The sequence below is a fragment of the Eimeria necatrix genome, genomic scaffold (assembly GCF_000499385.1).
Source record: "Eimeria necatrix Houghton genomic scaffold, Enh_scaff825, whole genome shotgun sequence".
Taxonomy (NCBI): Eukaryota; Apicomplexa; class Conoidasida; order Eucoccidiorida; family Eimeriidae; genus Eimeria; species Eimeria necatrix.
Window position 1 is genome coordinate 1174 of NW_013651770.1, and position 14717 is coordinate 15890.

General features: G+C 55.1%; 3 protein-coding genes across 3 annotated transcripts; 1 reads left to right on the top strand and 2 right to left on the bottom strand.

The window, feature by feature from the left end:
- Positions 1-824: 824 nt before the first annotated feature.
- ENH_00078240 (hypothetical protein, conserved) lies at positions 825-2129 on the bottom strand (the record flags this gene model as incomplete). The annotated part of the gene is made up of 1 exon (XM_013577715.1): positions 825-2129. The coding sequence occupies one exon, from the start codon at positions 2127-2129 to the stop codon at positions 825-827; it is 1305 nt and encodes a 434-aa protein (XP_013433169.1).
- Positions 2130-10869: 8740 nt separating this feature from the next.
- ENH_00078250 (hypothetical protein, conserved) lies at positions 10870-11564 on the top strand (the record flags this gene model as incomplete). Its single annotated transcript, XM_013577716.1, has 2 exons — positions 10870-11415; positions 11493-11564. 2 exons carry the CDS (start codon positions 10870-10872, stop codon positions 11562-11564), a joined length of 618 nt encoding a protein of 205 aa, XP_013433170.1.
- A 2422-nt stretch (positions 11565-13986) lies between these two features.
- Positions 13987-14552, bottom strand: ENH_00078260 (60S ribosomal protein L19, putative; the record flags this gene model as incomplete). The annotated part of the gene is made up of 2 exons (XM_013577717.1): positions 13987-14214; positions 14409-14552. The coding sequence occupies 2 exons, from the start codon at positions 14550-14552 to the stop codon at positions 13987-13989; spliced, it is 372 nt and encodes a 123-aa protein (XP_013433171.1).
- Positions 14553-14717: the final 165 nt, after the last annotated feature.

The window sequence follows — 14717 nt, forward strand, 5'->3', positions numbered from 1 at the left end:
TGCATGCACGCATGCATGCATGCATGCATGCATGCACGCATGCATGCATGCATGCGTGCATGCATGCATGCGTGCATGCAGCGCAGAAAGGGCTTTTCGAGGGGTTTCCCGCGGACGCGGAGCCCGCCGCTCACTCAGTGATGCAATTAGGCCGGACTCGCAAAGAAGGCAAATGCTGCATGCATGCACGCATGCATGCATGCATGCGTGCATGCATGCGTGCATGCATGCGCGTGTGCATGCAAGTGGTCACTGATGCATGCATGCACGCACGCGTGCATGCATGCAAACAAACAGGCATGCATGTGAATGGGCGTTTGCAAGAAGGAGCCTTTGGTGCATGCATGCGTGCGGCATGCATGCATGCACTACACTGTGTACAGCCCCGCGCATGCATGCATGCGTGCATGCATGCACGCATGCATGCATGCATGCATGCATGCATGCATGCGTGCATGCGTGCATGCATGCGTGGATGGGGGGTTGGTTTTTTGGTTGTGCGAAGTTGCGGGGCTTGGGGCTTTGGAGGTTTCTTTGTTTCTTTTCTTTTTGCTTCCTTAGCCCCGAAGTAGACAAATGAAAACAACAGAACTTAACTCGCAAAAGCTTCAAAAACCCAAATTAGCCCGCTGCATGCATGCATGCATGCATAACGCATGCATGCATGCATGCATGCACGCATGCATGCATGCATGCAAGTCTGTAGCTTTTCGAAGTCTCTAGCGCCCAGAGGGGAAGCCGCTGCCTGGCGCCCTAGGGCGGCGCGGCCAAGGACAAAAAAGTTAGGGTTTAGGGTTTAGGGTTTAGGGTTTAGGGTTTAGGGTTTAGGGTTTGGGCCACACGACGGGAAGCCGCCAGTTGTTGCGGTACTTCCTGCCGGCCTGGACCAGCGGGTCGCCCCAGAGGAGGCGGGCCCTGAGGAGGTCCTCGGAGGAGGCGATCCCGATCCCGATCCCGATCCCGATCCCAGGTGTGGGGTGTGGGGTTCTTGCTGCTGCTGCTGCTCGCAGCTGCGCCCACCAGGCTTCTTCGGGGGCTGCGCCCTCGGGGTGTACGTACACCCCAGCGCCCCACACTTCCCCAGCCCCCAGCTCGCTCGGCAGACACAGTCTGCTGCGCCGCAGCGCAGCAGCAGCAGCAGCAGCAGCAGCAGGACCCAGCAGCAAACGCGCTGCGCCCAGCACCTCCCCCACGCTGCGCGGGGCTGCTGCTGCTGCTGCAGCGGGTGGGGGTGCTGCTGCTGCCGCCGTTGCTGCTGCTGCTGCAGTTGCTGCTGCTGCGGCGTCTTCCGCTGCTCCTGCTGCTGTTGGGGCTGTTGCTGCTGCCTGTGCTGCTGGGACTGCTGATGCTGCCTGTGCTGCTGGGATTGCTGCTGCTGCTGCTGCTGCTGCTGCTGCTGCTGCAGGTGGGGATTGGGTTGTTGTTGATGGTGGGGTTGTTGTTATTGTTGGAGTTGTGGAATTTGTTGAAGTTTTTGAATTTTTTGAATTTTTTGAATTTTTTGAATTTTTTGAATTTTTTATTTTTAAATTTTCCGAAATTGTTGAAAAACTTTCTTCCTGCAATCTCCACCGCCGCCGCTTCTCAGCGCCAGAAATGCACCCAGAGCAGCTTGCTGCTGCTGTTGCTGCTGCTGCTGCTGTTGCTGCTGCTGCTGCTGTTGCTGCTGCTGCTGCTGCTTCCGTAGTATTATTGGCACTTCCTTGCAAGGGCCCTTCGACCTCCTCAGTAGAAACCCCCAAAAGCTGCCGCAGCCTCTGACGCAGCAGCGGGTACTGCTTCTGGGGGCCCCCCTGGGGGCCCCTTTGGGGGCCCCCCTGGGGGCCCCCTTGGAAGTCCCCCTGGGGGCCCCCTTGGGGGGCCCCTGCAGGTTGGGGGCCCCCTGGAGTTTGGGGGCCCCCCTGGGGGCCCCCAACAGCGCTGTCCCCCTGGGGCCCCCCTGCAGGAGCCCCAGGGGTGAGACCCTGCAAAAGGGGGGCCCCCTGGGGCCCCCCTGAAGGGCCCCCAGGGGCCCCCTGGGCCTCCCCTTCTGTATGGCCCTGGGGGGGGCCCCTGTGGGGTCCTGGGGCCCCAGAAGCTGCTGCTGCATGCATTTGAAGGGCCCCATCTAAAAAGCCCCAAACGCCCATTGGCTGGCCTATATAAACCCCACACCATGTGGAGTTTGCCCCAGGCAATTCGCCAAAAGGAATATTTAAAGTACCCTCACAGGGGCCCCCTGGGGGGCCCCCCAGGGGGCCCCCAAGGAGACCCGCAGGGGGCCCCCCAACGGATAAGGGGGGCCCTCCAGCTGGCTCAGTAAGGGGCCCCCCACGAAGGCCCCCATTGGGGCCTTCAAGGGGGCCCCTTAGGGGCCCCTCAGGGGGCCCCCCGGGGGGGCCCAAAGGGGGCCCCCGAAAAGGTACCTCATATCGTTTGGGGGCAGCCTCACTGGCTGCTACGGGCCCCTGTGGGGGCCCCTCAGGGGCCCCCACAGAAGTCCCCACAGGGGCCCCCACAGGGGCCCCCAAAGGAACCCCCAAGGGGGCCCCCAGAGAGCCACCCCCAGAAACCGCTAAGGGGGCCCCTGTGGGGGCCCCTATGGGGGCCCCTGAGGAGCCCCCTATGGGGGCCCCCAAGGGGGTCCCTATGGGGTCCTCTAAGGGGGCCCCTAAGGGGGCCCCTAAGGGGGCCCCTAAGGGGGCCCCTAAGGGGGCCCCCAAGGGGGCCCCTAAGGGGTCTCCTAAGGGGGCCCCTGAGGGGGCCCCTAAGGGGGCCCCTAAGGGGGCCCCTGAGGGTGGAAAGGGTGTGGCGGAAGGGCCGTAAGTGCGGGCAATGAAATAAACTGGTTGGCAAAGATCATTATTGGAAAGAAGGAGTTGTTGGCTGAGTTGGTTTGGGGTGTACGTACAGCTGCGCGGGCGTGGGGTGTACGTACAGCTGCGCGGGTGTGGGGTGTATGTACAGCTTTCTCCGCGGCAGTAAGAAGAATACAAAAGTGCCAAAAGCTTTTCTTCTTTTGCATTTCTTTTTTCAAATCCAAAAGAAGACAAAAACCCCCCGAAGCTCAACGGCGCGCGCGCTGCGCCACAGAACGCAACACCGGCGAGGGTTTAGGGTTTAGGGTTTAGGGTTTGGGGTTTAGGGTTTGAGCCTAGGGTTTGGGGATTGCGGCTTAGGGTTTAGGGTTTGGGGTTTAGGGTTTGGGCGTTGGGCAAAGGGGCAGCAACAGAAACTCAGCGGTGAAGGGTTTAGGGTTTTGGCACTTAGACAAAGAGCAGGGAAGGCTAGGGTTTAGGGTTTAGGGTTTAGGGTTTAGAAAACCTCGAAAAAAGCGGCAAGAGCAGAAGAAAGTAAAAAGAAGTAAAACAGAAGAAGCTTTAAGAGAATCAAAAGGATTAAAATGATTAAAAGAATTAAAAGAATTAAAATGATTAACAGAATTAAAACAATTAAAATAATTAAAATAATTAAAATAACTAAAATAATTAAAATAATTAAAATAATTAAAAAAGAGAACATCAAAAGTCCCACACCTGAGGGCTTCCGCGCCTTTGCCTCTTTGGGGGAAAGCCATGCGGTGAGGAGCCGCTGCTGCTGCTGCTGCTGCTGCTGCTGCTGCTGCTGCTGCTGCTGCAGCTGCTGCAGCACTTTAAGGGGGCATAATTTCGTTTTTAGCAGCAAATGATTATGCATAGAATACTTAAGAGACTTCTTTGCTGCTTTAAGTTTCTGGGGGCCCCCGGGGCCCCGCTGCGGGGGCCCCTCCTCCCCGCTGCTGCCGCCGCTGCTGCTGCTGCTGCCGCTGCTGCTGCTGCTGCCGCTGCTGCTGCTGCTGCTGCTGCTGCTGCCCAGGTCGTAGCCCCAGGGAGCCTCGAGGTCCTGCTTGTTGCTGCTGCAGGGCGGGAAATGGATATATGGTTGAATTAAACAAATCTCAGAATGCGGAGAAGACACAAAAGAAAGAAGACACAAAAAGCGGCGGTGGTCCGGCAGCAGCAGCAAAGACGAGGGCGAACGCGGCAGCCACTGCAGCTGCAGCAGCAGCAGCAGCAGCAGCAGCAGCAGCAGCAGCAGCAGCACAGCAGATGAGGGGGCTTTAAAGACACGAAAAGAAGCAGAAAAAGAGATTAAATATGTTGAAAGAAATAAAAGACAAAAAGACAAAAAAGATCAAAAAGATTTAAAAGATTAAAATGATTAAAAGGATTCAAAAGATGAAACAAAAATGCCAAAAAAGATCTTCAAAGAAACTGCAAAGACAGCCAAAAAATTAAAACAAATCAGAAATGGAATCTCCAAAAATAAAAAATAAAAAAACAAAAATTTTAAAAAGAAAAAAGGACTTTCAAAGGATTTTGAAAAGACTAAAAAGGTCTTTAAAATATTTTTAAAAAGACTTTTAAAAAGACTCTAGAAGTACTTCAAAGGAATTTAGAAAATACTTTTGAAGTCCTTTTAAAGTTCTTTGGAAGATCTTTCAAAAGGATTTGAAGAGGCCTTCAAAAGGACTTGAAAAGAGCTTTAAAAGGGCTTTAAAATGGGCTAAAAAGTGCCAAAATTTGATTTAAAAAGTTAAAAATAAATTTAAAAAATTAAAAAAAAAATTAAAATTACCTGCAAAGGCAAAGGCAAAAAGGCCGTCTCCAAGTGAAGGTCTTTGCGCGAAAGCCCGCGGGGGCTGTGGGCCCCCAGACGCACAAAATATAACACCCGCTGCGACTGCAGCAGCAGCAGCAGCAGCAGCAGCAGCAGCAGCAGCAGCAGCAAATGATGATGAGGGAGGTGGTGGTGGTGGTGGTGAAGGTGGTGTGCTGTTATTTGTGTTGTTGCTGCTGCTGCTGCTGCTGTGGTGCTGGTGGTGTTTGTGGTGTGGCCGCTGCTGCTGCTGCTGCTGAGGCTGCTGCTGCTGCTGCTGCTACTGTGAGAAGCAAATGCTGCTGCAGCAGCAGCAAGAGCAGCAGCAGCAAAAGCAGCAGCAGCAACATACGCCCCGGCCCCAGCAGCAGCAGCAACAACAGCACCATGAGCCCCAGCCCAGCCGCACCAGCATCAACCCCAGCAGCAGCAGCAGCAGCAGCAGCAGCAGCAGCAGCAGCAGCAGCAGCTCACGAGCCCCTTCCTGGAAGCAACAGCAAGCCACTGCAGCAGCGGGTCCCTCGAGAAGCAGCAAACAGCAAATCTTTCCATTTTGGCTCCGCTTTGGCCGAAGCGGCCGCCCACGGGCAGCTCAGTGTGCACTTTGAGGCTGAGGGGCTCTCTTGCTGCTGCTGCTGCTGCTGCTGCTGCTGCTGCTGCGCTGCTCCTGCTGCCAGCAAGCCAGCTGCTGCTGCTCCAGCCCCCAGCAAGCGCGCTCCCCTGCTGCTGCTCATCTTCAGCTGTGGGGCTCTCCCCTGCAGCAACCGAGCGGCAGCAGCCCCGCAGGCACAAACGCTAGCTAGCTAGCTAGCTAGCTAGCTAGCTAGCGAGCTAGCTAGCTAGCTAGCTGCCCAGATGGCTGGCTGGCTAGCTGGCTAGCTAGCTAGCTGGAACAAGCCTGGAGAGGTAACTAGCTGGCTAGCTAAGAAGATAAACAGCAAGCTTGAAGCACGGGTACCTGGCGAGGCACTGCTGGTCCGTGGCTAGCTAGCTAGCTAGCCAGCTAGCGAGCTAGCTAGCTAGCTAGCTAGCTGGCTAGCTATTTAGCTAGCTAGCTAGTCAGCTAGCTAGCTAGCTACAGTAATCCTTAGTTAGTCACTTAGTTATTTATATAGCTAGCTAGCTAGCTAGCTACAATGCTACCTAGTAGCTAGCTAGCTAGCTAGCTAGCTAGCTAGCTAGCTAGCTGCGCAGGCAGCTAGCTGCCTAGTTAGCTTACCTTGTAGTATATCTTTAGCTGCGGGAAGCCCTTTCTTATCCCTTGAATGAAGAAGACGCCGCGACGTAGAAGAAGAGCCAGCAGTGCTGCTGCTGCTGCTGCTGCTGCTGTTGCTGCTGCTGTTCTGCGCGTCTTCGCTCCCTCGTGACGCCTCGTCTTCCTGCTGCTGCTGCTGCTGCTGCTGCTGCTGCTGCTGCTGCTCGTCGTCGCTGGCAGTCTCCATTTGCCTGCACCTCCAGAAGGCCTCGAGGGGGTCGCGGGTCGCGTCTTCAAGCCCTGCTGCTGCTGCGTCTGCTGCTGCTGCATCTGCTGCTGCTGCTGCTGCTGCTGCTGCTGGTTCGAGAGACAGCAGCACAGCAAGCTTCTCTCTCCAAGCTAGCAAAAAGGCCCCTCCCTCTTGGGCCTCCAGATGGTCAAATGCCCCAGCCCTCGCAGTGGGGAAGCGGTACCTGCCACCCAAACCCTAAACCCTAAACCCTAAACCCTAAACCCTAAACCCTAAACCCTAAACGAAGCACTGGGCTACAAATGTTCCATTCCTTGTGCACGGGATTGTCGAGGCAGCAGCAAAAGCAGGAACAGCAGAAACGGCAGTTTCAGAGCCAGAGCAGCAGCAGCAGCAGCTTGAGAAGCAGCAGCAACAATGTGAACAGCAGCAGCAGCAGCAGCAGCAGCAAGCAGCAGCAGCAGCAGCAGCAGCAGCAGCAGCAGCAGCAGCAAATTACCTGGCCAAGACTCTGTGGTGAAGGTCCACGACGACAATCATCCCGCAGGGCAGCGCGAGTGCGACGAGCCACCTGCTGCCTTCCCACTCTGCTGCTGCTGCTGCTGCTGCATCCGCTGCTGCTGCTGCTGCTGCTGCTGCTGGCGGCAGCGGCACCAGCGGCAGCCGCTTGTCTGTCTCCAGCTGCTGCCTGAAAACGCCCACGGGAAAGTCCCTGTGCAGCTGCGAGAGGGACTTGCTGGGGGACACAGCAGCAGCACGCAGCCCCTGCTGCTGCTGCTGCTGCTGCTGCTGCTGCTGCTGCTGCTGCTGCTGCTGCTGCTGCTGCTTCTCGCCGCTGAGGTGTACGTACACCCCGTGAGTCAGCCGCAAAGAGGCATTCGGATTGAACTGAAATAATGCATGCGCATAGCTGCTCAGCCGCAGCCTCCCCTCCACCTTTTCTGCAGATCCGGGGGGCCCCCGGGGGCCCCTGGGGTTGCCCCGCCTTAGCCGCTGCGCAGGGGCAGTTTGGCTGCGTGCAGCGCGCTCCTGCTGCTGCTGCTGCTGCTGCTCGTGCTGCTGCTCGTGGTGCTCGTGCTGCTGCCGCTGCTGCTGCTGCTGCAGTTCCTCAGAAGACGTGGGGGGCCCCTTTGTGCTGCGCGCCTCCGCCGCTGCAGCTGCAGCAGCAGCTGCAGCAGCAGCAGCAGGCCCCTCCGAGTCCCAGGAGGCCCCTCCCGCGTTGCTGCAGTCCGCGCCTCTCTCCGGCCCTCGCTGCTGCTGCTGCTGCTGCTGCTGCTGCTGCTGCTGCTGCGGGGGGTGCGGGGCTGCTGCTGCAGTGAAGGCGAGGCAAGCTGCTGCGAGCTCGAAGGGCAGCAGCGAGACGCAGCGCAGCACTTGCTGCTGCGACAAGTCCAGCAGCAGCCGCAGCGGCGGCTGCTGCTGCAGCTGCAGCAAAACTTCAGCAAACAAATAAGGGCCCCTGAAGGGGGGCCGGGAGTTGGGATCGGTGGGATCGCGATCCCACCGATCCCAGCTCCGCGCCCGCAGCACGGCCCAGCCCTCCGCACTTTCCTGCACCAGGTCCTCCCTCCCCCTGCTGCTGCTGCTGCTGCTGCTGCTGCTGCTGCGGCGAGGCTTGCTGCTGCTGCTGCTGGGAGCGCCGCTGCTGCTGCCGCTGGAAGCGCTGCTGCTGCTGCTGCTGCTGGGAGCGCTGCTGCTGCTGCTGCTGCTGCTGCTGGGAGCGCTGCTGCTGCTGCAGCTGCCGCTGCTGCTGCTGCCGCTGCTGCTGCTGCTGCTGCTGCTGCTGCTGCTGCTGCTGGGGGCTGGCTGGGAGTGGGGGCAGCAGGTGGGCCCGGCCCACCTGTCTTGCAGCCAAAAAGAAGACAGCAGCAGCTCGTGCTGCTCTTTGCTGCTGAGGGCCCCCACCCGCAGCAAATGAAAAGTCTGCAGCAGCAGGGGGCCCCCCAGCAGCCTGCAGGGCAGCAGCTCCAGGCGCGCCAGACGCCGCGGGTAGGGGGCCCCCACTGCATGCGTTGCTGCTGCTGCTGCTGCTGCTGCTGCTGCAGCGGGGGCTCCTGCTGCTGCTGCTGCAGCGGGGGCTCCTGCTGCTGCTCCGGGTGCTGAGCTTGCGGGCGCGCTTGCTGCTGCTGCTGCTGCTTCCGCAGGGTTTGCGGGGGCTGCCTTGGGGTCCCCAGCAGCAGCAGCAGGGCATTCCCCTGCTGCTGCTGCTGCTGCTGCTGCAGATGATGCCTTTGCTGCTGCTGCTGCTGCTGCTGCTGCTGCGATGGGCCGCAGCGCGAGGATCTCTACTGCCCCTGCTGCGTCCACCAAAACGAGGCAGCAATCATTGCATGCAAAAGAGACTGAAGTGCAGCGGAAGGGCGGAGGGCCGCGTGCTGCTGCTGCTGCTGCTGCTGCTGCTGCTGCTGCTGCTGCGGTTGCTCCTGTTCGTTCATCTCTTGGTGCTGTTGCTGCTGCTGCTGTTGCTGCTTGTTCATCCCCGACTGCTGCTGCTGCTGCTGCTGCTGCTGCTGCTGAGACGGGCCCATCAGAGCAGCGGCGGCAGAGACCCAGGTGGCAGCGGTTGCAGCAGCAGCAGCAGCAGCGGATCGGCTGCAGCAGGGGGCCCCCTGCAGCAGCAGAGGGGCCCCCCAGACACAACTCCCAGAAGGGCAGCAGGTGCCTTGTGTCCACAAGAACGATGCAGGACCCGTCTCCTTGCTGCTGCTGCTGCTGCTGCTGCTGCTGCTGCTGCTGCTGCTCTTGCTGCTGCTGCTGCTGGGTTTGCTGCTTGTCCTGCTGCTGTGCTTCTTGCTGCTGCTGCGGACGCTCCGGCTGCTGCTGCTCTTGCTGTTCCTCTGCCCCGTGCAATGCGGCTCCCGCTCCCACTGCTGCCGCTGCTGCAGCAGCAGCAGCAGCAGCTGCTGCTGCTGCTGCGGAGTCTGCTGCTGCTGCTGGGGCATTTGCTTCTGTCTTTACCTTTTTCCTGGGACCAGACCCAAAACCAAAAGTACCAGCCCTCCTGCGGGGCCCCTCAGGGGCCCCGCAGGAGGGCTGCTGCTGCTGCTGCTGCTGCTGCAGCAAATCCCCCTGCTGCTCCTCTTCTGCTGCTGCAGAGGGGCTCGAGCAGCAGGGCCTCAGGCCCGCGGGGGCCCCCTGGGCTGGGGGCCCTTCTGGGGGCCCTTCTGGGGGCCCCCCAAGGGGGCCCCCAGGGGGGCCCCCAGGGAGCTCTTCAGGGGGCCCCCCAGGGGGCCCTTCAGGCGGCCCGGCTGCCTCGGGTGCGCGGGATGGGGGACCGCCGCCGCTGCTGCTGCTGCTGCTGCTGCTGCTGCTGCTGGAGAAAGCTGCTGCTGCTGCAGCAAGAGCCCGCTTGGGATAGGCGCAGAGGCAAACAGCAGCAAGGCCGCCCTGTTCAGACACCGCAAAGCAGCGGAGGGCTCTTCCGCGGGGGTCAGCATACAGCCGAAGCACTGAGGAGGGTCTGTCCGCAGTGATGTTTTGGCGAATGCAAATGTCCATTGGATTAAAAAAGGAAAATAAAAAGAATTAAATGATAAAAAGGGTTTATTTGAGGGTTTAATCCCTTTATTTGAGGGTTTAATCCCGCAGTTGGGCGCTCGCGGCGCCGCAGCCGCCTCAGAGCAGCTGCTGCTGCCACCGCGGACTCCGCTGCAGCAGCCAGCCTTTTCTCCGCTTAAACTGCAGCAAAAGTGCAGCAAATTAATTCAATTAATTCAATTAATTCATTTAATTCAATTAAATGACTTAATTGAATTAAATGCAAAAGCTTTCCCACGCAGCCACGCGGCTGGCCTTTCTGCTGCTGCTGCTGTGCTGCGCGTACACCCGGAGCTGCTCAGGACCGCTGGTGTCTGTACACTGCAGCAGCAGCAACCCCTCTGCTGCTGCAGCAAACTTCATTTCAATTTCATTTATTTAATTCTTCAAACATCACTTTTCAAAACCCAACTTCCATTAAAAACAGCCACAGACTCCAGCAAACACCCAGCATCGACGACGCGGCTCGGGGGCCCCCACGAGGCCCCCCAGGGGCCCCTAGGGGGCCCCCCTACAGGGGGCCCCCAGGGGGCCCCCAGAGGGTACTAGAGGGGCCCCAGGGGGCCCCCAGTGTCTGTCTGTCTTTTTTAAAGGGCTGGGGTGTACATACACCCTAGTTAAATGGTTTATTTCTTTAATTTGTTCATTTCAAATCGGCCAAGTGTCTTTCGGACTGTGTTCCTCCTTCTAAACCCTAAACCCTAAACCCTAAACCCTAAACCCTAAACCCTAAACCCTAACCGTAGCTGACAAACCCTAGACCCGAACGGCTGAAGTCCAAACCCTAAACCCTAAACCCTAAACCCTCGACTTTTCCCCCACGGGGGGCTGTGGGGCCCCACAAGGAAACCCGAAATAGAGGAAAAGAGGAAGCAGCAGCTAGAGACTCAATTTGCTTTCTTTGCTGCTCTCCTTCCACCTTCTGCTGCTGCAGCAGCAGCAGCACCCGCAGCAGCAGCAGCAGCAGCAGCTGAAGCAGCAACAGCAGCAGCGGCAGCAGTAGCTGCAGCTGCAACAGCAACAGTACCAGCAACAGGAGCATCTGCTGCAGCAGCAGCAACAGCACCGGCAGCAGCAGCAGCTGCTGCTGCAGATTCCCCCTCTCTTGCTGCGAGTTGCTGCTGCTGCTCTGCGCCTCATGGGGCAGCTAGCTAGCTGGCTGCTGGCTAGCTGGCTGCTGGCTAGCTGGCTAGCTAGCTGCCCGCTGGCTAGCTGCCTCTTGGCTAGCCGCCGGGCCTTTGTTTCTCTGTCTCCTTTGCCCAGTGCCTTCATGGGGCCCTGGGCCGCTGACGCTGCTGCTGCTGCTGCTGCTGCTGCTGCTGCTGCTACTGCAGCGAACGCTGCAGCAGCTGCTGCAGCAACGCGCGTCGCGGCGCAGCAGAAGCCGCCGCGGCAGCACCTGGCTCTCTTCTCAGCAGCAGACACTACAGCAGCAGCAACAGGAGAAGCAGCAGCAGCGGGAGATGCAGCAGCAGCAACAGAGGCCGCCACAGCAGCAGCAGCAGAGGCCGCCACAGCAGCAACAGCAGCAGCAGAGGCAGCAGCAGCAGCGCCGCAGCAGGAAGCTGAGGCGCAGCACTTGGGAGCGGGCCCGGGCGGCGACTGCCCCCTAGGCAGCAGCAGCGAGGACCCCACAGCAGCAGCAGCAGCAGCAGCAGCAGCAGCAGCAGCAGCAGCAGCAGATAGGGTGCCGCTGTCGGATGCTGCAGTTGAAGAAGTCTTGACGCAGCTGCGGCCGCTGCTGCAGAGCCACGGAGGTTCTGTGCTGCTGATTGAAACAAATAAAGAAAAGCGGCAGATAACGCTGGAGCTGCAGGTGGGAGGGTTTAGGGTTTAGGGTTTAGGGTTTAGGGTTTAGGGTTTAGGGTTTAGGGTTTAGGGTGTTTGTCTCAGATGGAATTGAACGATAAGCTTCCTGATGCAGCAGGCTCCGTCCGCATTGAGGCGGTGGAGGCAGCAGCATGAGGAGTTTGCTGCTGCAGCGTCTTGTTTTTTTTGCTGCTGCTGCTGCTGCTGCTACTGCAGCAACAGCAGCTGCTGCTGCAGCTGCTGCTGCAGCTGCTGCTGCAGCTGCTGCTGCAGCTGCTGCTGCAGCTGCTGCTGCAGCTGCTGCTTCTCCTAGTTTTGCTGCATCGCTGCAAGTCGGAGTTCTCGCATTTGGGCCATCTACCACTCGTTAGTATATTCATTAATCCAATATTTATTTGTTTATTTATTTATTTATTTATTTATTTATTTATTTAGTTAGTTAGTTAGTTAGTTAGTTAGTTAGTTATTTAGTTAGTTGTTTATTTATTTATTTATTTATTTATTTAGTTAGTTAGTTAGTTAGTTAGTTAGTTGTTTATTATTTATTTATTTAGTTAGCTAGTTACTTAGTTAGTTAGTTAGTCACTTAGTTAGTTTGTTATTTATTTGTTTAGTTAGTTAGTTGTTCATTTATTTATTTATTAATTTAGTTATTTAGTTAGTTAGTTAGTTAGTTGTTTATTTATTTATTTATTTAGTTATTTAGTTAGTTAGTTAGTTGTTTATTTATTTATTTATTTATTTACTTAGTTAGTTAGTTAGTTAGTTAGTTAGTTAGTTAGTTTGTTATGTATTTATTTAGTTAGTTAGTTAGTTAGTTGTTTATTTATTTATTTATTTATTTATTTAGTTAGTTGGTTAGTTAGTTAGTTAGTTAGTTGTTTATTCTGTTATTTATTTATTCATTTATTTATTTATTTATTTATTTATTTATTTATTTATTTATTTATTTATTTATTTATTTTGTTAGTTATTTAGTTTGTTTGTTTGTTCTCTTCTGAGGGGCAAACAAAACCCTAAAGAGAAAAAAAACCCTAAGACAATAAAAGTTTCTCTTTATTATTATTATTATTATTATTATTATTATTATTATTATTATTATTATATTATCATTATATTATTATATGGTTATTATTATATTATTATTATTACTAATTATTAGTATTATTACTACTATAACTATTATTATTATATTATTAGTGTTACAACATTGTATTATTATTATTATTATTATTATTATTATTATTATTATTATTATTATCATATTATTATTATTATTAAACTTGTGGAGGTTTTCGAAAGGTTTAAATTTCCTTTTGCTTCGCGGCCTTCAGGTGTACGTACACCCCACGCCCGTGGGGGGCGTTTGCAGTTTGTCTTTTAAATGCAATATTAATCATTTATATAATCTTTTATGAATTTGAAAAATAAATTAATGTTTTTAAATAATAGATTGGCAAATAAACTCCAAAAGAAAAGACAGAAATGGGCTGCGGACAAAACGCCAAAAACCCTAAACCCTAGCCGAAGAGGCCTAAACCACGTTTTAGGGTTTAGGGTTTGGAAACCCAACGCAATGAGCCCATAACAGACCAGCTAGCTAGCGGAGGTGCAGCAGCTAGTTGGGGCTACTCGCCCCCAGGAAACTGAGCAGCTAGCTAGCTAGCTGCACGGATGGCTAGCTAGCTATATACCCAGCTAGCTAGCTGCGCAATGGCTAGCTGCACAGCTAGCTAGCTGCATCCACACACTAAGACTTGGCAGCAAAGGCACCCTCTTCGAGGCAGCTAACAGTCTAGCTAGCTAGCTAGCTGGTAGCTAGCCAGCCAGCTGGTTGGCTAGCTAGCTAACTAGCTGGCTAGCTGGATACCTGGCCAGCCAGCTGGTTGGCTAGCTAGCAAACTAGCTAGCTAGCTGGCTAGCCAGCTAAACTGCGCAGAAAGCTGCCTCCAGCATGCCATCCCCAGGGCCAACTCAACTTTGCTGCTGCTCTTTCATTTTCAACCTCTTTGCTTCGAGACAAACAGCAGCAGCAAAACAGCCCCACAGCGAAGCTGCTGCTGCTGCTGCTGCTGCTGCTGCTGCTGCTGCTGCTGCTGGCCGGAGTCATTTTCACCGAAATGGCGGAAATTGGGTGAAGTTGAACTCAACTATTTTGCAAATCCAAATGGAGGGCCGAAGGGGTCATTACTTTTGTTCTCAGGACTATTTAATTTGAAAATGTGAATTAAAAGTAATTAAAAATGAACTTTAATTTATTTTGGAAGGCCAAAGACTCGACTCTAAGCCTAAGCGGCAGCGGCAGCAGCAGCGTTCGCGAGGTGTCTGTACACCGCAGCGCCGCAGTTCAAGTGCAGTTCAAGTTTCGACTTTTCGCAAAAAGCAACAGAAATAAATATCCGAGAAGTTCCAGTTTGCTTTTTGCTGCTGTTTTTGCTGCTGTTTTTGCTGCTGGGGAGGGAGTTGGGGGCAAAAGGAGGGGAAATGCGCCAGCACTGCAGCAGCTGCTGCTGCAGCACTGCAGCAGCAGCTGCTGCTGCTGCTGCTGCTGCTGCTGCATGCAGAGCCTGTGCAGCAGCTACTGCGCGGGCTTGGCAGCAGCAACTCCGGCCTTTTTGTTTTCTTCCTTCAGCTTCCTCTTTTCCTTCTGGGCTGCTGCCTTCTGCTTCCGCGCGTCCACCTGCTCCTGCAGCGCCTTCTCCTTGACCTTCAAGTTCTTCTCATTGTGAATTGCTTCGATGCTTCGATCAAAACTCTTTTGTTTTTGAACTGGTTCCCCTTGCACCGCACGTACAGCTTGTGGTACCTGCAGCAGCAGCAGCAGCAGCAGCAGCGCAGCAGCAGCAGCAGCAGCAGCGCAGCAGCAGCAGCAGGAGTGGAAAGCTGGGCGATCTGGGGTCAAATTGCGTCAAATTTCGGCGAGTAAACTCGAATAATATAAAATAAATAATTTGGAAGAATAAAATAAACAAAAAAGCCGAAAAAAGCGCCGCTTTCCACCCAAAGACCCCACATGTGGCTGTCGATCTTCTTCGCGTCTCTGTACTTCTTCAGCAGCCGCCGCAGCACGCGCTGCCGCCGCATCCAAAGCACCTTCGCAGGCAGCCGCGCGTCTCGAGTGCCTTTCCGCTTCCCAATCCCCATGTGCCGCCCTTCACGCCAAACAACACACAAACCAACCAACACTGCAGCAGCAGCAGCAGCAGCAGCAGCAGCAGCAGCAGCACGAGCAGCAGCAGCAGCACAAACAGCAGCAGCAGCAGTACCCCGAGCACCAGCACCCCATCCTCCCCCCTCCCCTCCCCTCCC